Raw genomic sequence first — 24,174 nt, 5'->3', positions numbered from 1 at the left:
GAACATTAAGTTAATGCCAAAGATGGATGCAAGGCAGAAAGTGAAGACGGAGAGAAAAACAATCAAAGGACAAGAAGGCCCTGGAAACATAGTTGAAAGCACAGAAAAATAAAATCACCAGACAACAAAGGTAGGGAAAATGATTTTATTTTCAATATAGTGATTGAAATGTGCCAGTTTTGAGAAAGAAAAGATATTAAACTTTAAATGTGAAGGCTGCAGAAAAAATAGAGTACTTGGAGGGCCGCAGAAAAAATAGTTAATGTCTTATTAAAGAAATGACAATTTTGCATGAGGTAAAACTCTTTATAGTTTATATATCTTTCCTTTTATAAACTATAAAGAGTTTAACCTCATGCAAAATTGTCATTTCTTTAATAAGACATTAACTATTTTTTCTGCGGCCCTCCAAGTACGTACAAATCCAAAATGTGGCCCTGCAAAGGGTTTGAGTTTGAGACCACTGATCTTTAGGGAAGAGATAATTTAAAATACATGCAAAGTAAGGCTGTTACCGAAAGATTCAGAATTTGCTCCAGATTATTATAATGCTCAGCCTCTGGCCGCTAGGCTTCATCCCTCCACTTTGCCCTCAGTCCTTCGGCTTCCTCTTGCACCCCTGATTTGATCCCTTTACCCATCTTTTCTGTTTCCTCCCACCACATTTGCTCTTGCACCCCAAGTAGAGATCAGTGCTTTCAACATTTCTTATACCATCAACGCACACTCTGATACGCAAACCTGTATTGGACCTCATATCAGTAGCACAATCAACAATATGGCGGTGTATTGCTTTTACTTAATTCCTTGCTGCTTCCTTGAAGTTGTAGTTATCAAACCCTTGATGGAGCTTTGGTCTGATCATGGCACTTCTTGTGTTCTTATAAACCCTTACAAGGGGGCGCTGAAAAGTTCTCAGCCTAGCCAAGAAGAGAATGACGCGAATATGGTTCAATCAATGATCTGAAACAACGCCAAAGCATAGAATTTCGTTTCTGCAAATTGGCACTTAACGAAATAAGATAAAGCTATTTTCAGCTACAATGGCAAAATGATACTCAGAATTTAGGAAGTTGGTGGGTTGGGCTGAGAACTTTTCAGCACCCCTGGGTATATCTAAACTAAACTAAACCTTAAGTTTGTATACCACATCATCTCCACAGAAGTGGAGCTTGACACGGTTTACAGGAATTAATATAGAAAGGAACTCCAATGGGAAGAAGAAGGGCTTAGTAAAAAAAAGAAAGAAAGAGGGGACTTAGTATAATGGAGAGGGAGGGAAGAAAGAAAGAGGGGACTTAGTATAATGGAGAGGGAGGGAAGAAAGAAAGAGGGGACTTAGTATAATGGAGAGGGAGGGAAGAAAGAAAGAGGGGACTTAGTATAATGGAGAGGGAGGGAAGAAAGAAAGAGGGGACTTAGTATAATGGAGAGGGAGGGAAGAAAGAAAGAGGGGACTTAGTATAATGGAGAGGGAGGGAAGAAAGAAAGAGGGGACTTAGTATAATGGAGAGGGAGGGAAGAAAGAAAGAGGGGACTTAGTATAATGGAGAGGGAGGGAAGAAAGAAAGAGGGGACTTAGTATAATGGAGAGGGAGGGAGTAGTTACATTTTAGAGAAAAGCCAAGTTTTCAAATGTTTTCAGAAGCGTTGGAGGGAGGTTGAACTCCAAAGTGGGGCAGTAAAGCTGTTCCACAGTTCGGTGATCCTGAAGAGGAGGGATGTCCCAAGTTTTCCTGTATGGGATATGCCTTTTAAAGAGGGGAAGGATAGTTTGAATTTTGGGATGGATCTGGTGGAGTTAGGATTCAGGGAGAGCCAAGATAGTGGGAAAAGGGGGGGAAGGATGCTGTGTAGAGATTTTGAAGTGAGGCGTGATATACATGATCACTAGAAAACAAAATGGCCGCCTGTATATCATGTGGCATGTACATTACATTCTAGCCTAAAGTTAGGGAGAAATTTAAAATTTCTGATATGAGGTCCTGAATTTCTCTCTCTTGACTCTCCAGACTTCAGAGATAAGTATCGTACAGGTCATCTGTCTCAGAGGGTTTACAGAACAAACAAAGCTATCATAGTCCGCAGATAACCTGTTGAAATTCAATAAGAAAGGAACTAAATTTATTAGAAGAAAGAAAGTGAAATCATGGTCCGGTTTTAGGCTAGTTAAGGAAGACAATCTTGCTTAACCAGGGACCATCTGTAACTGTTTTCTATGGCAGGTCATCAACGTCGATTTTTATGATTGCTTTTTTGTTACTGGACATGGTGGCTGAGATACGCAGGTTCTCTTGGGTCACCACCAGTGCCCGGCTTTCCCTCTTGATCTCAGTGCGCTGGAAGTAAGAGGTTGGAGCAAGGTCATAGTACATGCTCTTGAAGAGTGGCTTGCCGGCCTCGATGGATGGGTCGGTGATGTAGAGGCCATAGTTGATGTTGTAGAGGAGATAATCATAGGGGTTGGAAAACATGATGGCCAGGGAGAAATTGGAGAAGCGATAGAGGAGCACCCCCACGCTCCCACAAGCTGTGTTGGGTGTCTTGGTGAAGACGCAGTAGTCTTTCTTCCCTGGTGGGATAGTGGGGCCTGGAGGAGTGAAGACACAGCCGCTCTCACAATATGTGCTATAAAAAAACAGATAATGGCTACGTGAAAAGAAGAACTGTTTTGGTCTTGTTATTTAACTGTTTGCTCTGTAAAGGGAGAACTGTTCTTTCTCCAGGCTATGGTCATGTGTAACCAGATTTTAGTTAAATAAAATTCAGACCCATAGCCCCATCTAGTTCCTCCCTGTTACGCCCATGTCACACCCAAGCCTCGCCCCTCAACCTGTTCTCGCGGGCCGACGGGCATCCGCGCATGCACAGATGCAATGCGCTGATGCCAGGCGGGTGCGTCACCGCATTGCATCCGCATAAGTGCCGATGCCATCCCGACGCGGTCCCAAAGAAGAAGCTTTTTAAAACCTGGACATGGCCGGGTACATCCGGATGTCTGGTAACCCTAACATGAACTAGGCAAGTGTTTCTCAACTTGGTCCTGAAGTGCCCCCTTGCCAATCAGGTTTTCAGGATAGCCACAATGAATATGCATGAAATAAATTTGCATCTAATGGAGGCAGTGTATGCAAATCAAGTTTCGGCTTAGCCTGAAAACCTGACGGGTAAGAGAGTACTCCAGGCAAGACAACCGCAACATGACTGAGGCTGCTTATGAAGTCAGGGTAGGGCTATCAAAAGTTTAACAGGCACCTGCCAATATTCAGACTGGTGCCCGGTTACCTCATTGTATTTTTCTGTCCGAGCTTTAGCTCATTCTTAACTGGTTAGCGGCCTGACTATGACTGCTAAGTCCCAGCTACGTCCAGGCCACGCCCAAGGAAGTCCTTGGGCAGGGCTTGGAAGTGATGTCAAAAGGGAGCCGAGGCTGGTGCAAGAAGGAGGTGGAAGATGCTGCTTGTGCTGGCGAACATTTCAAGAGGTACGTAGTGGAGCGGGTGGGGGAGGGAGAGGCACTGGTAGCACTGGCGCGCCTTCCAAGATGGTGCCCAGGATGGTCTGCCTCCTCTGCCCCCCACCTTACTACGCAACTGGAGAAAATATTCGCGTATCTGATTACATTACATTACATTAGTGATTTCTATTCCGCCGTTAACTTGCGGTTCAAGGCGGATTACAAAAAGGATCTATCTGGCCATTTCCAGAGGAATTATAGACTAGTTAGGGAGTAGTCAACTTGGTTCATAGAGATGAGGTGGTTCTTGTGGCGTTAGGTTGTTTTAGACTAGTGGGGAGGCATTAGGTTGGTTTCGATTGTTGGGTGTCAGGGATTTTTTAAAATAGTATAGTTTTTATTTCTTTTCTAAATGTTCTGTAGTCAGGGGTTGTTATCAGCAAAGTAGAGAGTTGGCGGTCTAATCTCGCTGCTTGTGTAGCCAGGAGGCCATTATACAGTTTTTTCCATTTGACTTCTCTGATTGGGGGGGTATGTGAATGGAGCGTGGGTTCTCCTTTGTCTGGTTGAGGTAGTTTGGATTAGAGAATGACACGGTGACAAAATTCATCACCGTTCCTGTCCCCGCGGATAACCGCGGGAAACCATCTTCATATCATTCTTTAAGGAGCGAGGGAAGAATCAGAATATGAATGGCCACTGACAACCACTGACCCGCAAGCTTTGCTTTGAAGAATGCTGGTGTAGAAGGACTGAGGTTGAAACAGACACTACAGAATGACAGTCTCTGGTATCCAGAGCAGATATTGTGATGTCATAATGCCTCATTCCACCAGTGCCTAAGAGCCAATCACATCAGTGATGCCACAATGGCTTCATTATCCTTGGCTCCCATAAGAATCAGAGTATGAATGGCCACAACCACTGACCCGCAAGCTTTGCTTTGAAGAATGCTGGTGTAGAAGGACTGAGGTTGAAATAGACACGAAAAAATGACATGGGATTATTTCCCGCGGTTATCCGCGGGGACGGGAACGGTGATGAATTTTGTCTCCGTGTCATTCTCTAGTTTGGATTAAGTTAAGTTTAAGTTTATTAGGATTTTATATACCGCCTATCAAGGTTTTCTAAGCGGTTTTACAATCAGGTACTCAAGCATTTTCCCTATCTGTCCCGGCGGGCTCACAATCTCTCTAACGTACCTGGGGCTCTGGAGGATTAAGTGACTTGCCCAGGGTCACAAGGCGGTTGTTTAGGCTGGGATTGGGCTGTTTCCGTTCATGGTTTTAAATAGAAGACGTTAGAACTCTTCAATGTATTGTAAATCGCTTTGGGTGAATCTCTTCCTGAAAAGGCAGTGAATAAATCCCATGAAATGCATCCCTTCTCAAGAACTCCGCTCATCAGGAAGTCACTTTTCTTTCTATCCTTTTTCCAACTCCCAGCTGTGTGTTTTCTGCTTTGCTGAACTGTACATTTGGAACAGACTTCCTAAGGCGTTGCTGCTTCCTGTTCTTTTGCTAACATATTCATGTCCAGGCTAGGATCCCAGGCTTGCGATCAGGGTTTAATTTGTAGATAAAAAAAAAAAAGAAAGTGGAACTAGGGAGCTAGGAGAGGCCTGGGTGGGCCAGGAGCAACAGAAGGGTCGAGGACGATTCGTGGCGACCGTTTAAGAGCTGCCAGTTCAATGCAGCCCTTTCATCACGAGAGTCTTCAGCGCTGCGCTTTCATTGTGGGACAGTTCAGCGCAGCCCGGGTCTCCATAATATGGTTCATGTGGGGGAGGGGGGCATTGTCCCCACTGCGCATGTGGTGGTGGGGCAATTCCCCCCCCCCCCGATCCAGCATGCGGCGCATGTGGTGGTAGTGCGATGCCCCCCACCCCCAATCACCACTCGTGGCATATGTAGTGGGAGAGGGGGGGAGGAAATGTTTCCACAATCCAGCATGTCTTGTGGTGCATGTGGTGGGGTCAATGCCCCCCCCCCCACACCCCATCAGGACTCCACCTCAATCCAGCAACGCCCCCCCCCCCATCAGCACTCCACCTCGATCCAGCATGAAGGGCAGCGCTGAACAATCCAGTGAAAAAAAGGGCCACGCTGAAATGGCGGTGAAGAAAGGGCTGGGCTGAACCAGTGGCTTTTCAATGGCCGTGATGAATGGTCGCATTCTAGGAGAAGAGGATCTGGTTTAGGGAGTAGTGACTGTTCTTTGCTCTATGGGCTGGGGAGGGCCTCAATGACTGGGAGGGTGTAGATGGGCTGGAGTAAGTCTTAACAGAGATTTCGGCAGTTGGAACCCAAGCACAGCACTGGGTAGAGCTTTGGATTCTTGCCCAGAAATAGCTAAGAAGAAAAAATTAAAAAATTTAAATTGAATCAGGTTGGGCAGACTGGATGGACCATTCGGGTCTTTATCTGCCGTCATCTACTATGTTACTACTCTGTGCTCACCGCCTTCCCTCCTCTTCCCTGTAGGCTGCTTAGAAGGGAGGGAATGGAGAAGAACGCCCCTGCTGTACCGGAGTCTGAAAATAAGCAGTGGAACTGCGTTCTAGGCCATTCCCCCCCTCCCCCCCAAATTAAGTCCCGCCATGATTCACACACTCTCAGCCTTGGTCCTGCCATTTTTAAATAAATGACTTTCCAATATCACTTGAGACCTGAACATTTCTCTTGATTAGGTAGGAAGCTCACGGAGCAGGGGCTGTCTGTTATAAGTAATTTTAAAGCGCCGAGTATGCCAACTAGCGCTGTAAAAGGGATAACCAGTAGTGATAGTAGTAGTAGCTTTATAAATGATGTATACAGAGTGGATGACTCATTGATTTTAGGGGCACTTTCTTTGCAACAAATATGTAAAAAAAAAACCAAACACAAACCCCTCTCCTTTCAGGAGATAAAAATGGTTTCTGGCTCATGAAATTTCCCGCCTTTGGCCGAGAAAGATCCCTTGTGCTCTGTTGACTCCGTTTGCCTGGAATAAACGGCCAGGGTTCGTCCGTCACGCCCCTTCCCTTGTTTAAAAGTAGACAGAAAGCCCACCTCTTTGATATACCCTTCAATTCATAACCCAACTCCCTACTGCTTATCACCCTAGCCAGCAGATTAACCCCCCCCCCCCATCCCTCATCCTGGCATCCTGTTTGTTCAGATTGTAAGCTCTTTCGATTGTAAAACTCCGTACAGCGCTGCGCACATCTGGTAGCGCTCAAGAAATAATTACTAGTAGTGGTAGGTGTAGATCTGCTTTTTCTCTTTCAGATGTGAGAGGAAACCATTAGATCTCTATTTAAAAAAGAAGGCTCTGAAGGTTTCTTAAATCTTTGGTGCTGGTTTTCCCTGTTCTCTTTTCCCCATTCCTTCCCTTTCTCTCTTCTCTCATGGATTCTCCCTATTTTTGTCTCTGTCTTGCTCAGCCTTTCTGTTCTCTCTCCCTCTCATTTCTCTTTCCTGTTTTAGTGTTATTTCACGGCTCGTTTCTCTCTTCCCTCTCCCTCTTCCATTTTTCCCTTCTTGTGACTCCCACCTCTGCCCCTACTTTCACTTTCCATTTTCATTCTCTTTATTAATTTTTAACACGTATATACACTTTTACAAATCTGTCCAGAGATATATATCATACCCCTACCCCTTCACTGTTTCCGTGCTATAATTTTCCCAAGCCTTTGTGTCATCTCTGTATCGTTTTGTCTTGCCTCCTCTTTCTTTATTCACCTGCATTTCTTTTTAGTTATCTTCCTGCCTCTGTCTCTGCTTCTCCATCTCTGTACTATTATAAAGAGTTCCTTTTAATGCTTTTATTAGTTGGTACTCCGCTCGGTCTTGCGAGACAGGGCGGAATAGAAAATTTTTAATAAACAATAAACTACTGTACTTTTCTCCCCTTTTGTATCTTTGTTTTCTTCCATTTCTCAATCTTTGTTTCTTCTCTTGTTGGTTCTCTACCTTCCATTTGCTGTTCCCATAAAGATAAAACCCGAAAATGTTAACTTTTGCTCCCTCCCCTCCCATCGAAAACTTCAGCATGACATTTTGTTGATATCTACATCCCCTTTCACCCACCCGGACTCCTTCCCCTTGTGAATAAATCCTCCATGCTCGGCCTTTGGGTCTTTACCTGGGTTTGCACAAGGTGATGTACTTGGAATTGTTCCGGATTTCGATCCCAACACATCTGCCGCTGTCCGTGTTGGCCACAATTTCTTCTATGTACGAAGCCATGTGAGCAGTGGGTTCGTTCTATCTCGACGCTGTTCTGCCTTGAGGTCTGGCTGTGAGTTGAGAAAAGGATATGAAATTTCTTTCTGGCTTTGTTGCTTCGGAGGGCTGGGCAGGAAGGAACCAGAATGTTTGAGGATAGCCATTGCCAACCAATAGCAGAGTTAAGAATGCAGCTTGGCACTGTTCGCACGTCCCAGGAAAATAAACAGCTTTTCTTGGCTAGGATGACCAACTCTCTTTAAAGTGCCCAAAACCTCCAGGACATGTGTTTTCTTTATTTTGAACAGATATAAAACAATGTGAGAAAATAAAACAAGAAAGAAAGGAAGATGATATTTTTTATATTGGCCCTGATTCTGCAAAGGATGCCGAAAGTTTGGTGCTGGCAGGTACCTAGTTTGCTCCTACTGGCGCCTAACTTAAGTGTTTTAATTGGTTTTAAGTGGCGTGATAATTGGGGGCATCATTAAAAAACCAATTAAAAACACATTGGAAAAAATTATACCCCAGAAGTAGGCATGTTTAAGGGTGGCACCGGACTTCAGTGTTGCTAAGAGCCACAGGCCGCGATTTTGCAAGAACCCTAGGTGCTAAAATGCTAAAAGGTGCTAGAAGGCCTCTAAAATGCCTAGGGTCCTTGTTAGCTGCAGTTCTGTAAGCAGCGTTTGTCCATGATTGACACGCGGTGGGTGCCCATTTTGACTAAGGGCAATAGGAGGGAAAGATGCCAATATGGAAATACGAGGGTTCTTCCGAAAGTTTCTGCACGTTCATATTTTTGCAGGAAATGGTTGGGGGTGGGAGAAGTGGTAAGAGGGCGTGTCATAGAATGTCATGTGACTAGTCAGGCAAAAGTGATGTAATTTGCTTATGAGATATGTAATAAATAGTATTAAAAAAAATAAAAGTGCAGAAACTTTTTGAAGAACCCTTATATAATATATATATATATATATATAAGAACATAAGAATTGCCGCTGCTGGGTCAGACCAGTGGTCCATCGGCTCCCGCGGCGGCCCTTAGGTCAAAGACCAGTGCCCTGAGTCTAGCCTTACTGCATACGTTCTGGTTCAGAAGGAACTTGTCTTGAATCCCTGGAGGGTGTTTTCCCCTATAACAGCCCCTGGAAGAGCATTCCAGTTTTCCACCACTCTGGGTGAAGAAGAACTTCCTTACGTTTGTACGGAATCTATCCCTTTTTAACTTTAGAGAGTGCCCTCTCGTTCTCTCTACCTTGGAGAGGGTGAACAACCTGTCTTTATCTACTAAGTCTATTCCCTTCATTATTTTGAATATTTCGATCATGTTCCCTCTCAGTCTTCTCTTTTCAAGGGAGAAGAGGCCCAGTTTCTCTAATCTCTCGCTGTACGGCAACTGCTCCAGCCCCTTAACCATTTTAGTCGCTCTTCTCTGGACCCTTTCGAGTAGTACCGTATCCTTCTTCATGTAAGGCGACCAGTGCAGTGGTGGGGTCCTTCAAAAATTGTCTGCGCTTTCAAATTTTTGCAGGAAAAATGGTAAGAGGGCATGTCTCAGAAGGTCATGTGACTAGTTAGTAAGGCAAAACACGGTGATTATGTGGACAAGTGATATAATTTGCTTTTGAGATATGATATATATAAAATTATTCCAGTGACACTTTCATGGGGAAAGGAAGGGGAGGGAGGGAGAACAGAGGAAGAGATGGATGGTTAATCAGAAGGTGATAAGCGGGGTCATTTTATGGTTTAGAATGTGATAGAAAACTCAGAACTGTGTTAAGTCCCTGTCAAAATATTTCATCATCTTAACTTCAAAGATCTTGGACTGTTTTAACATTTTCCTTTTAGTATTTAGTTCATAAGGCTCCAAAGAACAGCTAATATCATTTAATGCCGCCTTGATTCATTTTTAAACCGGTACTATACTTAAATACAGTAACATAGTTCTAGATTTATACCCTGGATGTACGGTCTGAAAAATCTCACTCTTGGTCTTCAATCTCACTCCTTGGCCTGGTAAATCACACTTTTTGGAATAGTTCACACTTGGCATCTCTGTGTTCTGGTTTTGCAAGGTGCTGTCCTTCAGGGCTATCAAGTTGGCTAGCTTAGTTTTGTGGTGCTTAATGGGATGTCAGTATGAGAAGAAGAATATAAGAATTGACGTACTGGAACAGACCGAAGGTCCATCAAACCCAGTGTCCTGCTTCCAAGTGGCCAACCCAGGTCCCAAGCACCAGGCAGAAACCCAAAGAGTGGCAACATTCCAGAGCTGAGATTGTGATGTCATAATGCCTCATTCCACCAATGCCTAAGAGCCAACCTCATCAGTGATGTCACAATGGCTTTATTGTCCTAAACGTGGCTCACATAAGAACTGCCGTACTGGGACAGACCTAAGGTCCATCAAACCCAATATCCTGCTTCCAAATGGCCAACCCAGGTCCCAAGCACCAGGCAGAAACCCAAAGAGTGGCAACATTCCAGAGCTGAGATTGTGATGTCATAATGCCTCATTCCACTAATGCCTAAGAGCCAATCTCATCAGTGATGTCACAATGGCTTCATTGTCCTAAACTTGGCTCACATAAGAGCTGCCGTACTGGGACAGACCGAAGGTCCATCAAGCCCAGTATCCTGTTTCCAAGTGGCCAACCAAGGACCCAAGTACCAAGCTGAAACCCAAAGAGTAGGAACATTCCAGAGCTGAGATTGTGATGTCATAATGTCTTATTCCACCAATGCCTAAGAGTCAATCTCATCAGTCATGTCACAATGGCTTCATTGTCCCTAATGTGGCTCACATAAGAGCTGCCGTACTGGGACAGACCCAGTATCCTGCTTCCAAGTGGCCATCCCAGGTCCCAAGTACCAGGCAGAAATCCAAAGAGCAGCAACATTCCAGAGTGTTTCAGTATTGTAGCTGGCTCAAGGTGTGAAGAAAAAGATCCATCCTGAAATATACATCACACAAACAGTGGCGTAGTGAGCATGAGAGGTGCCTAGGGCGGTGGTTCCCCTCCCCTGCACATTCCCCGCCCCCGCCACGCATGCTCGCACCCCTTCCCTACCCCGTACCTCTTTTAACTTCCCTGGCGCGAGGAGCATGCTGCAGAAGCCCCTCGCACTGGTGAAGATGTAGAGATACAGGGAGAGGAAGAGCTTGAGTGTGGAGTGGGGGGTGAGAAGGAGTGAGGGGGGGGGGGGATCATGGAGAGGAGGGCACAGGGGCTGCCACCTACCCTTACTATGCCACTGAACATATGTATCCAAAACCGTTCACGCTTATTGCCGAGGACCAAACTGCTTTAATTAAAAATATATATCAGTTTATATTATTTGTGTTTATGCTTGTGGATTTCTCTGCATTCAAGTGGATTAACGTGGCAACTTTGCTACTTTAATAAAAAGTATTTCACTCTGCATTATTTTATTTACATTTGTTTTTTTTTTTTTGTATATTAACCGCTGTCTCTATACCTTCATGTAGATTATCGTGGCAACCGCGCTCTATTTGTGGACATCTGCAGACAGCCCTGAACAGCCACAGATGTGCTGCTGGGAATCATTTCCCTAGAACTACAAGTCCCAAGATGCATCAGGGCTACCCTGACTCCCTGGCTTGTTCTTTCTTTCCTTCCCTCCTCCACCCCCTCACCCCGGCACCCCCGCTGATGCCTCTGGGCTCCACCTTTGGCAGGCGGGCTCACAGCAGCAAGCTCTAGAGGAGAGACTTGATCTCCCACTCTGCATTTTCAGGTTTGCAGGGCTCTGACAAGCACAAAGGCTTCAGATGAAAAGCAGCCATCTCCCGCCTCCTCTTTCTCAGCATCCGACAAGACTCAGTATCTGCAGCCTCAGACCCCTTCCCACTGCTTCACAATCCAGAAGGAGAAATGTCTGCCCTGCCATCTCAGCCGGTAAGAAGCCCTTGCCCATTTCTTCTATTCAGAGCATCAGACTCCCAGCCTTCCCTCCTCCTAGCACAGTGTAAAGACAGAGCCTTGAGGCCATGATCTACTGGGGAGAGAGACAGGCAGAGAAATTTAGCCAGCTCCGATATGCAGACGATCTCAGAGATAGGCTGTTGCTTCTGTTTCTGGTGGCAGAGGGAAACCTGAAAGGGCAACACTTAAGAAATCTGGCGAGTGGCATTTCTCTCCGCTGGCCGGATCCTATACGCAGTGCCCAAATGTGGGCGCTCTGCCAAGAGGTGCGTGCAAATTAATTGGTTAACGAGCTCTTAACCCTCAATAACTGGGCGTCCACAACCAACTATGGATATTGATTGGCATGCATTAAAATTTGCTCATGCATCTGGTATCGTGCTACTCTATAAGGCAGGGCGCCTAACTCCCATAGCGTGTATCCAAAAGGGGGTGTGGCCAGGGGAGTTCCAAAACGTTAAGTGCGCAGAATAGAATACTGGATAATAGGGATAGTAAGGGAGGGTGGGGGGTGGTCTGTCACGGGCACTGTGTTGGTGGGGGCGCTAGCACCTGTCCTCCTTTCTGCACTCTCCCGCTTCTTCCCCCCCCATCTGCGCACATGCTTTCACTCCCCCCCAACCGTACATCTAGCTCTTCGTAGCCACGAACAATAATGTTGGCAATGTCGGCTCTCCCTCCGACGTCACTTCTGGGTCCTGCATCTAGGAAGTGACATCTGAAGGCGAGTAGAGGCCGACGCGGCAGCATGTTAGTGATGCTGCTCACTCCAGGAAAATTAAAGAGGTAAAGGGAAGGGGCGCACGCGTGTGGTAGGTGTGGCAGGTAAGAAGCGGGGGCAGAGAAGAGGATGGGAGAGAGGTGCCAAGGCTCCGGGCACTTCTCATCCTCGCTACACAACTGCTGGGTAAGCACGGCTAACTTGGGGATCAACTTTTATACCAGGTCAGTGATATAGCAAGGGGGGGTGCCAGTACCTCTATTCCTTTACACCCCACCCACCTCTTCAAATCTTCACTGGCAACGAGCAGCATCTCCTATCTGTTGCTCTCTCCTTCTGATGTCACTTCCTGGTCACAGGAAGTGACATCAGAGGGAGAGCTGAGACTGGCGTGAGCAGCAGGCAGGAGATGCTACTTGTTGCCAACATAGATTTGAAGAGATATGTGTGGGTGGGGGGAGGAAGAGTGCAAGGGGTGGCAGTGTGGTGCTGCTGGGCGCATCTGCCCCAGGTGCCTCCTTCCCTCACTATGCTTCTGTACCAGGTTTCAGCTGGCATAAATCTGGCAGTCAAAGTTTGGTATGGAAATCGTTGCTATGCACCATTTTAAAAAGGGTCCATGCGGTGGCGCAGTAAGGAGGAGTAGGGAGAGTGAAGTCAGGTGGGGGTGCTGGCGTCCGTCCTCCTCTCTGTCCTCCCCGCTGCACATGTGCGCCCTTTCCCTTCCCCTGTACCTCTTTAACGTTTCCAGTGCGAACAGCATCCCCAACCTGCTGTCGCACCAACTTCGGCTCTTCCTCTGATGTCACTTCCTGGACCCGCATCTAGGAAGTGATGTCACAGGGAGAGCCGACAGCCAGGAATGTGAAAGAGGTACGGGGAAAGGAAGGGGAGCGTGCGGCAGGAGGGGATGGGGAAGGAGTGGGTGGGGGTGGAGGGGAAGAGGGCGGAGGAGTGGCCCTGGGCCCATCTCACCCTTGCTACACCATTGGGTCCACGTCCTTTATAGAACAGTGACAAACACAGATTTTTTTTTTTCAGTGCCCATTTTTGAGTGTCTGTGTGTGCCTAGGCTCTTCCAGGGGCGCAGTTTGGGTGGAGCGGAGGCGGGGCAGCAGTGCATGCATGTTAGGGTGATATAGGTGACCGAGAAGGGATGGAATAATTTCTGGTACTCAGTTTAACTAACTAGAGCAGTGATTCTTAACCTTTTTTGAGTCACGGACCCTTTTAAGAATCTAATGAAAGCTATGGACTCCCTTCCCCAGAAATATTCACATAAACACAACTTTGCATGCAGTTAATATAGGGGTTCTGTTATTAAGGTGTGCTAACCGATTTAGCGTATGCTAAATGCAAAGACATCCATTGTATTCCTATGGGCATTAGCATTTCGCATGCGATAAATCGCTTAGCGCACCTTAATAAAAGGACCCCGTGATGTAATTTATTTATCGAGATTTGATTGTCTCATCCATATATGACACACACAAAGTATTATTAAACTTTAAAGTAAACAATCTAAAAAAAACCCACTCCTTTTTATGCAAAAAATAATGATCACTCATTAGAATTATGAAATATAATCCTCTTGTGCAAATTCAAGTTTCATGTTTATTGTGACTTGATATACTGCTTTTCATTTCCAAAGCGGTTTACAGCATTACAATTTTTTTTTTTTTTTTAAATTTATAATATTTCTTTATTGAGCAAACCAGTACATACAGAACATAACAGAGTAAACAGACATCCACCAATCCAGAAAAAACGCCCTACCGGGCATACAGAGACAAAGGTCATAAACACAACCAAGATCAGATGTCTCAGGATCAAGAGGTGCTCAATACAATTTTTCATGTAAAACCCTCTGAAACCCCCCCCCAGGACAGATCGTAACACCCCAATACTATAACATACATTAGAATACACCGTAGAAAACCGGATCCAAACCACCCCCCAACTCCCCACCCACCCCTACTCCCGACCTGTGAAATATATAGATATACGAAATACACAAAATAGACAAAATGGGGAGGAAAACTAGGTCAAAAAGGGAAGAAGAAGAGGAAAAAATAAAGAGAAAGTGAAATGAACCCCATAAGAGAATCCAAGTAAGAATGAGTCTGAAGAGGGATAGTACAGAAGAGGACAGAAGACCCCAGTAGATGCTAACAGTTCAATAGTAGACTCCTCTCGCAATGGGGTAGCATTACAATTTTAAAATTAACAACCGGAAATTGTGGGAGTTATAAACACAAATACACAATTTCCGGTTGTTAATTTTTAAAATTGTAATGATGTATGGTTCATGGGGAGGGGATCCATTGGTGGGAAATGGGGGTTTCTTTCCTGGGGGGGGCTTGGAGGGTTATTGTTCGTTGCTTGTCGGGGAGTATCAGAGTACAGCTCGCCGACACTGTGTCAATTGGTTTTCTCGATTGTTGGGGGGAGTGAGGTATCTGTGTTTTGTGGGGGAAATACATGGGGGGGATGTTGTTTTTTTTTTCTTTCTTTTTGGGGGGGGGTGTTGTGGGTGGGTCGAGGGAGCCTTACCATATGAAAATTCTTGATGACTTTATCTTTGTTGATTCATTCTCTTTGCGCTTTATCTTTGATTGTATTTTGCAGTGTGGTTTTGGTGTTCTTTGCTTCTATTCTGGATTTGTCATCAATAAAATATTATTTGACATAAAATTGTAATGATGTAAACTCGTTATCTGTGAGGAAAAAAACAACAGTACCGGGCTGTATAGTGAATATAAATGTTCATTTTAATCTGACCCTCACGGACCCCCTGAAACCCATCCATGGACTCCCTAGGGGTTGATAGACCTCAGGTTAAGAACCGCTGAACTAGAGCATGGTCAGATTAGCTTTCGAAGGCAATCCTTCTTCGGATCAGAGATAAACAAATGTAGAAACTTATTGGTATATAAAAGTGAAACTTCAAGGTATCCAAATGACTGCTTATGGGAAGAGGGAGTGGAGAGGAGGCTGGGAGATAAGGAAGGGCGATAAGAAGATGTCAAAGCAGCGAAAATTATGTTTTTTAATGCGAGAGAAAACCAATGTCTTTCTTAAGTTCTGTCTGGTGGGTGTCAACATGTTTTATCATTTTGATCTCAAAGGTGTTGCGCTCCTGGATTGTCTTAAAATTTTCTTTTAATATCCTCACCATAAAACCATTGATGCAGTGTTCAGGTTTTCGGAAATGTTGTCCCACAGAGGCATAAGAACATAAGAAATGCCTCTGCTGGGTCAGACCCGAGGTCCATCGTGCCCAGCAGTCCGCTCACGCGGTGGCCCAGCAGGTCCAGGACCTGTGCAGTAATCTTCTATCTATACCCCTCTATCTTCTTTTCCAGTAGGAATTTGTCTAATCCTTTCTTGAAGCCCAGTACCGTACTCTGCCCAATCACGTCCTCTGGAAGCGCATTCCAGGTGTCCACCACACGTTGGGTAAAAAAGAACTTCCTAGTATTTGTTTTGAATCTGTCTCCTATCAACTTTTCCGAGTGCCCTCTTGTTCTTTTATTATTCGAGAGTTTGAAGAATCTGTCCCTCTCCACTCTCTCTATGCCCTTCATGATCTTACAAGTCTCTATCATATCCCCTCTAAGTCTTCTCTTCTCCAGGGAAAATAGACCCAGCTTCTCCAATCTCTCAGCATATGACAGGTTTTCCATACCTTTTATCAGACGCGTCGCTCTCCTCTGAACCCTCTCGACTAATGCCATATCCTTCTTAAGGTACGGCGACCAATATTGGACGCAGTACTCCAAATGCGGGCGCACCATTGCCCGATACAATGGCAGGATAACCTCTTTCGTTCTGGCTGTAATACCCTTTTTGATTATACCAAGCATTCTATTCGCTCTCTTAGCGGCCGCTGCACACTGTGCCGTCGGCTTCAATGTCATGTCCACCAATACCCCCAAGTCCCTTTCCTGGGTACTTTTATTTAATAATATCCCTCCCATTGGAGGCGCTATCCTGGTTGGCATTGCAAGTTTTAATATGATATCTGTGTAAATGAATCCTAGTCTTAGCATCTGGCTTGTTTCTCCAGTGTAGCATCCTTCTCTACACCTCTTGTATTGAGTGATATAAACTGTATTGGAGGAAGAGCATGTGAAGGTGAGTTTAAAACATCACAGGTCTCTGTTAATTCCCATCATGCTCTTCCAGGAGTGTTTGATCTTTTCAACTTCAAAGGCAGAAACATGATGGCAGATAAAGGCCAAATGGCCCATCCAGTCTGCCCATCCGCAGTAACCATTATCTCTTCCTCTCTCTAAGAGATCTGACGTGTCTATCCAGGCTTTCTTGCATGCCTGGATTGCTTTGAATAAGGTCACTGGTGCAGTGGTCTGGTCCTGGAAAAGGTTCCTTTATGGAGGTATCATCTTGTCCTCTATGATTTGTAATATTTGGGCCTTTTTATTAAGCTGCATTAGGTGCTAATGTACCCCTAAATCGGCAAAAATGGCCAAATCAGGACTTGCTAAAGTATTTTGTGCTGGTTTTGACACTTGTATGCACTAAGGGCATAGTATTTCTTCTTTTGTATTCTTTTTTTTGAGGGGGCGTGCCAGGGGCAGAGAATGGGTGTAGCTAGTGTGGTGACATTACCACTGCACTAACTGGTTGGTTTATCCATAACGCAGGAGCCCATGGCATCTTCTAAATCAGTGGCGTAGCGATGGCACCACACTGCTCTTTCTTCATCTCAACTCTGCAGCTTCCCTGCATCTTTACTCCTATTTCTGAACCACATTCCTCCCTAGTGTACCTTATAGCCGTCCGGTGGGAGTGCTGGCACCTGTCCTCCTCTCTGCCCCCCACCCGCTCTTTCCCAACCCCCCCACCCTCCCACTGCTGCATGCGATACAGGGGAAGGGGAAGGGAAAGGATGCAATTAATTTTTGCTGCTGGTGCCAGCCCCCAGGCTTCCTTCTGCTGCGTCTCACTGGACAGGAAACAGGAAGTGACATCATAGAGGGTGGGACGTGGCAGAAGGAAGCCTGGGGGACCGGCGCTGGCAGCAAATATGAATTTCTGCCAGTGTTGGGGTTGCCTCTAAGGCAGTGGTTCCCAACCCTGTCCTGGAGGACCACCAGGCCAATCGGGTTATCAGGTTAGCCCTAATGAATATGCATGAGAGAGATTTGCATATAATGGAAGTGACAGGCATGCAAATCTGCTCCATGCATATTCATTAGGGCTATCCTGAAAACCCGATAGGCCTGGTGGTCCTCCAGGACAGGGTTGAGAACCACCGCTCTAACCCATCCCCGCCCTGTAACGCCCTAATCCTGCCCCCCCATCCCACACTAGTCCTGCACCCCACTGCCTGCTCTTGTCGGGCAGGTAGGAAGTCCGCGAATGCCACGCGATGATGTCATATGCATGCGCGCATGTGCGGACTTCCTCCATGTCTGACGCGATTAGAGAAGTCTTTTCATAACCCGGACAAAGTACCTGGTTTTGAAAAGCCTCCGGGCCTCAAAAGGAGGGAAATCCGGACATCTACAGGGAAGGATTAATTCGTCGAGGGCCCCTAGGCACACAAGTACACTGGGCCCCCTGCCTCGCCCCACCCCATGTGCCCAGGAGGAAACAGGAAGCTGCGTCAGAGGGAAGCTTTGGGCAAGCAGCACCGCTGCCTTTCTTACCCGCACTGCTTGCTTGTCTTACTTTCCGTCGATGGGGGGGGGGGTGCATTGCTGGTCGAGGGGGGGGCATTGCCGATTGGGGGGGGGGGGCCCGCATGGCTGATCGATGCTGGAGGGGCCCATCGCCGTTTGGAAAAAAACAATGTTGATGCCCTCCTTCATCGGGCCCCCCTGACCATTTCGGACCCTAGGCACGTGCCTACTGGACCTATTGGTTAATCCTGCCCTGGACATCTGGTAACCCTATGCACACTGAGGGTATCATCAGCCCTTGGCCAGAGTAAAAAATATAAAACATTGCCTCTTTTATGGCACAGGATAGGCCGATTTACAAGGTCAGATCGCTGCACCGGTAAATGTAAATTTCAGAACCGCCCAGACCTGCAACACCTTTGGTGCCAAATTGATCAAACGCTCCAGGGAGGACATGAAAGAGATCAACAGAGATCCGAGTGGGCAGAAACACTTCCACGGCTTCTCTGTCACTTATCGCCCCAACACATCCTATCTCTTCCCTCGCTTAAGATCATCCTAGCAAAGAGATAAATTCAAGCCAACCCAGGAATGTAACACCTTTGAAGTTGAAATGATCAGTGTCTGCAACCGACATAAGACTTAACAGGGACTTTACTTTTTTTTTTTTTAAATAACATACTACCAGAAATAATAAACTAAAAAAAAATGTTATGTAAGCTTTTTATTGCATTAACTTATCCTACCCCCCCCCCCCCACCACCGTTTTATAAAACCGTAGCATGGTTTTTAGTGCTGGCCGCAGTGGTAACAGCTCTGATGCTCATAGGAATTCTAAACTAACTAAACTAAACTAAACCTTGGGTTTATATACCGCACCATCTCCACGAATGCGGAGCTCGGCACGGTTTACAGGAAGAAAGATGAGAGAGGAACTACAGTGGAGAGATTAAAGAGTTAGGTGTAAAGGGGGAAGGGGAGAGGCCTAAGAGGGGGGGAAGTGTTACAGTTTTGAGAATAGCCAGGTTTTTAGGTGTTTGCGGAAGGGTTGGAGGGAGCTTGAGGATCTATGAGCGTCAGAGCTGTTACTGCTGTGGCTGAGGTAAAAACCGCACTACGGTTTTGTAAAAGGTGGGGATGGGGATAACGCATATTTTGACTAGCTTTTAGCGGGCTAAACCTCCTTCTGTGGGTCAGGACCGTATGAGCAGAAGATAAAAATCTTTGAAAAGTAGTTCAGGGACAGCTTCAGGGGGAAAGGTAGGGGGTGGGGAAAAGGAAGGCGAAATGCATGAGTGACCACAAGGCTACACAGCGGTGGCATTTTATGGTTTGGAATGCGATAGGAAGTAGAGAACGACAAATTTTTTTCCCGTTCTTGAAGGAACTCAATTTCTCTGTCCCGTCCTCACGAGTTTTGTCGCTATCCCTGTCCCATTCCTGTAAGCTACTGGGTTTAATGGACCTTTGGTCTCTCCCAGTATCACAGCTCTTATGTGAGCCAAGTCAAGGACAATGAAGCCATTGTGACATCATTGATGAGGTTGGCTCTAGGCATTGGTGGAATGAGGCATTATGACATCACAATCTCAACTCTGGAATGTTGCCACTCTATGGATTTCTGTCTGGTACTTGGGACCTGGGTTGGCCATGGTTGGAAACAGGATACTAGGCTTCGGTCTGTCCTACTATGGCAACCTCTTATGCTCTTATAATGTGTGTATTTATAAAATCAACAAAAATGTGCTTTTACGAGAATTGCCGTCGCATAAGTGCACAGAAAAGTTTACTCTCCCCGAGAGCCTCTTAATCCAGTGTTATAATGTTGACTAACTTTCTGAAATGTCGTTTCAGGTATCCATCACATTCAGTGACGTTGCTGCTTATTTCTGGGAGGCAGAGTGGGATGTTTTGGGAGAATGGCAGAAGGAGATGTATAAGAAAGTCATCAAGGGGATTCACGGAGTCCTGAGGTCATGGGGTAAAGCTGCTTTTTTTTTTTTTATCATATACCATATATCATTTACCGTACATCATTAAGAATAATATCATTATAATATAAAATCATAAAATAGCAGAAATAAGTATAATATTCTTAAAATGACAGAAACCTATATACTCGGCAACCAGTTCCGGAACTGTCCTAACTTTATCCGGTTGGCTATCTGGTTTAGTGGTCTGAATACTGCCGCTAACCGAATGGCACTGCTCGTCAATGCTGAAACGTCATATTCCTTCTCGTCCCTCGGCCCAGACTGATTGGCTATGCATTCCTACCAGCAGGTGGAGATTGAGATTATCAGATTTCTAAGTGAGGCCAGAACTGTCCTGTTCAGTCCCCCTTAGAATCAGTATTTCTCAGTCTCCAGCAGATGTGAAGTGGTGAGCCTATGCAGTTCTGTGGATCTTGTAGGCCTGACCAGTATCTGGATTTCAGGCTGTGCAGCATCTGCCTGTTGCGTGCTCAACCAATAAAATTCAGAGCATTGACCTCAGGGCTTTTAGGCGGTGGGGTGAATCCCCCGAAAGCCCTGACCGCACGCCGCTGCCTAGAAGGCTGGAAGGGAGTTTTGGCACGAAGACTTACACCGGCTAAAATGTGGTGGACATCCTGGCACGCAACTTGGGTTGCGCATCCCCCAAATTCTATAATTCTGCATGTACTTCATTGGAATATGCCTGATTGCCCATGTCCCCTTTTGGGTTGCTCACAGGAGGATTTTGGCACGGATCTTTATAGAATTACTTGTGGCCAGATCCATGCGCAAATCCAAATTAGAGCCAATTAATTTCAATGCTTGGCTGTTAACAGCTCGTTGACTAATTTAATGGGGGCCATTTATGGAATCCAGGTGTACGGGTATATAGAACAAGGGTGGGGAACGAAGGCTGCAATCCAGCCAGGTTTTCAGGATTCCACCAATGAATATGCATGAGATCTCTTTGCATACAATGGAGACAGCGCCTGCAAATAGATCTCATGCATATTCATTGGGGAAATTCTAAAAACCCGACCGGATTGCGGCCCTCATTCTCCATCCCTGGTATAGAATAACGGGGATGGTCACACACCCACATACCTTCTCTCTCATCTGAAAGCAGATGGAATCGGCTGGTGGCTTTTGCAAGGACAAATTTCAAATGTGATTTTGCTCTTTTTTTGTCGACAGGTTACTCAATTGTTCATCCTGATGTCGTATTTAAGATTAAAAAGGAAGATGAGAAATATTTTGCTCAGCACTGTGAGTGGGAAGAGAAAGAAGACAGTGGCAGCCTCAGTGTCAGTAAGTAAACGGTTGGAATGTGAAAGGTTTTGGCTGTAGTTCTATAAATTGAAGCCTTATTGTTGAAGGGCTGTCTGGCAAGATTTGCCTTTTTTTGTGGATGAAACCAATATCTGCAATAGACTAGACCCCCCTGATGGTGTGAATAACACAAGGAAGGACCTAGCGACACTGGAGGAATGGTCTGAAATTTGGCAGCTAAGATTTAATACTAAGAAATTGCAAGGCTGAATGGTATAGTTTAGAACAGTAGTTCCCAAACCTGTCCTGGGGGGCCCCCAGCCAGTCAGGTTTTCAAGATATCCCTAATGAATATGCATGAGAGAGATTTGCATACCTGTCACTTCCATTATATGCAAATCTCTCTCATGCATATTCATTAGGGATATCTTGAAAACCTGACTGACTGGGGGTCCCCCAGGACAGGTTTGGGAACCACTGGTTTAGAAGGTGAAGAGGAGCGAGACTTGGGTGTGACAGTATGTGATGATCTTAAGGGGACGGTGAAAGCTAGAAGAATGCTAGGGTGCATAGGGAGGGGAATGACCAGTAGGTAAAAGGAGGTATTGATGCCTCTGTATAAGACTCTGGCGAGACCTCATTTTTAGAATATTGTGTACAATTCTGGAGGCCGCACCTTCAAAAAGATATAAAAAAGATGGAGTCGGTCCAGAGGAAGGCTACTAAAATGGTATGTGGTCTTCATCATAAGGCGTATAGGGACAGACTTAAAGATCTCAATCTGTATACTTTGAAGGAAAGGCGGGAGAGGGAAGATATGACAGAGACGTTTAAATACCTACGTGGCATAAATGCGCGTGAGTTGAGTCTCTTTCATTTGAAAGGAAGCTCTGGTATGAGAGGGCATAGGATGAAGTTGAGAGGCGATCGGCTCAGGAGTAATCTAAAGAAATACTTTTTCACCAAAAGGGAGGTGAATGCTTGGAATGACCTCCAGGTGGAGATGGTGGAGATGGAGAGTGTATCTAAATTCAAGACAGCTTGGGACAAGTACGTTGGATCACTAACGGAGAAGAGGGGATAGTAGGTGGCATGGTTAGGCACACTAGATAGGCCATATGGTCCTTTATCTACCTTCATTTTTTCTCTGTTTCTATGTCTTTGTTTCTATTAAGTTCAATAACTACAATATTGCAAAAGGTGAAGTGTGGCCATATAAATAAAGTAGTGCAAAAAAACTCACAGTGGTTTCAGTTGCAAAATATCTCAGTCCTCAATTATTTTAAACCTCAACAGCGAGTTGTCACTCTATGGAAGCTTTTTTTAGCAATGATGTGGGGGGTGGTGGTTTGAGCTTGAGCTCTGCCAATAAAACCTGAGGCTTTTCTTCCATTTGAGCAGACTCTCAGCTTCATTTAAGTGGAGGTTTTTTGCACTACTCTATTAAGATCAAAACATTTGGAAACCTGAAATCAATTTCCTCACGTATTGTCATCTAGTATTCAGCGAATCCTTACAGAATTGTGTTTTCTTCTAACAGGCCACGCGGTTGTCAAGCCTGTATTTTCATTGAGTGTTAAACAGGAGGAAGAACCACATGATCTGGGCCATTTACAGCTTGAGATGACTGAGCCATTGCACCGGCCCTTAACTGGCAAGTATAAGGCTTCAGGACATGTTATGAGATAATCTACGCTTTAGGATCGGGACTGCCCTTTCACACAATTCATAGGGAAGTCATCATTTTTAGGAGCAAGAGAGAGAGAAAGAGTCGAGTCATCATTTGCCTAGATTTAATACACTAAGTTAGATAACTGGTGCTGAAAATTTGTGCTGAGCTTCTAACCTTTCCCTTGCCTTAAATCCACCACTGTGGCCACCCTAGGGTTACCAGATTTTTCAAACAGAAAACCCAGACCCATGGCCCCACCCCCGGGCACGCCCCTTCTGGTCAGCCACTCCCCATTCTGCCTCCAGCCCTGCCCCCCTCGGACTGCATGAGCAACGAGTGATGTCGGATGGCATTCGTGCATGCGCTGGTGTGACAGGATATCACCGCGTTCCATGCGTGGAATATCACCGCATGCGTGGAATATCACCGCGTTCCATTTGCAAATACCGTTCCAATATCACTCGTCGCCAGAAGTGCCGTGTTTTGTAAAGCTGTCCGGATCCCTGGACATGTCCTCAAAAGGAGGACATGTCTGAGGGAATCCGGACGTCTGATAACCCTAGGCCACTCATTTTCAAGGCTCTTAAAGTTAGAAACTCAGTCCTGGTAAATTTTGAAAAGAGCCAAGTTAGGATCCTAACATACAAAAATTATGATCTCAAACCATATGAAAATCATCCAGGGTCGTCTGTCTAGGTGGCAACTTTTGGGAAAGCAGTAGTAGATGGGGATAGGGGGTAAGGAAGAGGAGATGAGATGCTGGACCTGGTAGGGAGTAGGGAGTGGAAGGAAGGATGCTGGCCACCTGAGAAAGGTAGGATGTAGAAAGAGGGATGGTGGACACCTGGGGATAGAGAGGGGAAAGGGACGATGCTGGCCACCTGAGAAAGGTAGGAAGTAGAAGGAGGGATGGTGGACACCTGTGGTAGAGAGGGGAAAGGGATGATGCTGGCCACCTGAGAAAGGTAGGAAGTAGAAGGAGGGATGGTGGACACCTGGGGGTAGAGAGGGGAAAGGGACGATGCTGGCCACCTGAGAAAGGTAGGAAGTAGAAGGAGGGATGGTGGACACCTGTGGTAGAGAGGGGAAAGGAACGATGCTGGACACCTGAGAGAGGTAGGAAGAAGAAAAAGGGATGGTGGACACCAGGGGGTAGAAAGGGGAAAAGGGCAATGCTGGACACCTAGGAGGGGCAGGGTATATAAGGAAGGCTGTTTGTCACCTAGGAGTAGAGAGAGAGAAAAGGGGTGATGCTAGCGACTTATGAGGAATA

General features: G+C 45.8%; 2 protein-coding genes across 2 annotated transcripts; one reads left to right on the top strand and one right to left on the bottom strand.

The window, feature by feature from the left end:
* Nucleotides 1–2,091: 2,091 nt before the first annotated feature.
* On the bottom strand, nt 2,092–7,801 carry LOC117367463 (DELTA-actitoxin-Aeq1b-like). The gene is made up of 2 exons (XM_033960015.1): nt 7,583–7,801; nt 2,092–2,628 (listed from the first exon to the last, which is right to left on the bottom strand). Exons 1-2 carry the CDS (start codon nt 7,684–7,686, stop codon nt 2,217–2,219), a joined length of 516 nt encoding a protein of 171 aa, XP_033815906.1. The 5' UTR covers nt 7,687–7,801; the 3' UTR covers nt 2,092–2,216.
* Nucleotides 7,802–11,454: 3,653 nt separating this feature from the next.
* LOC117368654 (zinc finger protein 398-like) lies at nt 11,455–22,918 on the top strand. The gene is made up of 4 exons (XM_033962381.1): nt 11,455–11,588; nt 19,839–19,965; nt 21,155–21,268; nt 22,770–22,918. Exons 1-4 carry the CDS (start codon nt 11,565–11,567, stop codon nt 22,916–22,918), a joined length of 414 nt encoding a protein of 137 aa, XP_033818272.1. The 5' UTR covers nt 11,455–11,564.
* Nucleotides 22,919–24,174: the final 1,256 nt, after the last annotated feature.

The sequence above is a fragment of the Geotrypetes seraphini genome, chromosome 10 (genome assembly GCF_902459505.1).
Source record: "Geotrypetes seraphini chromosome 10, aGeoSer1.1, whole genome shotgun sequence".
NCBI classification, from domain to species: domain Eukaryota; kingdom Metazoa; phylum Chordata; class Amphibia; order Gymnophiona; family Dermophiidae; genus Geotrypetes; species Geotrypetes seraphini.
The sequence above is the reverse complement of the archived record's forward strand: the minus strand, read 5'-3'. Positions and strand labels throughout refer to the sequence as shown.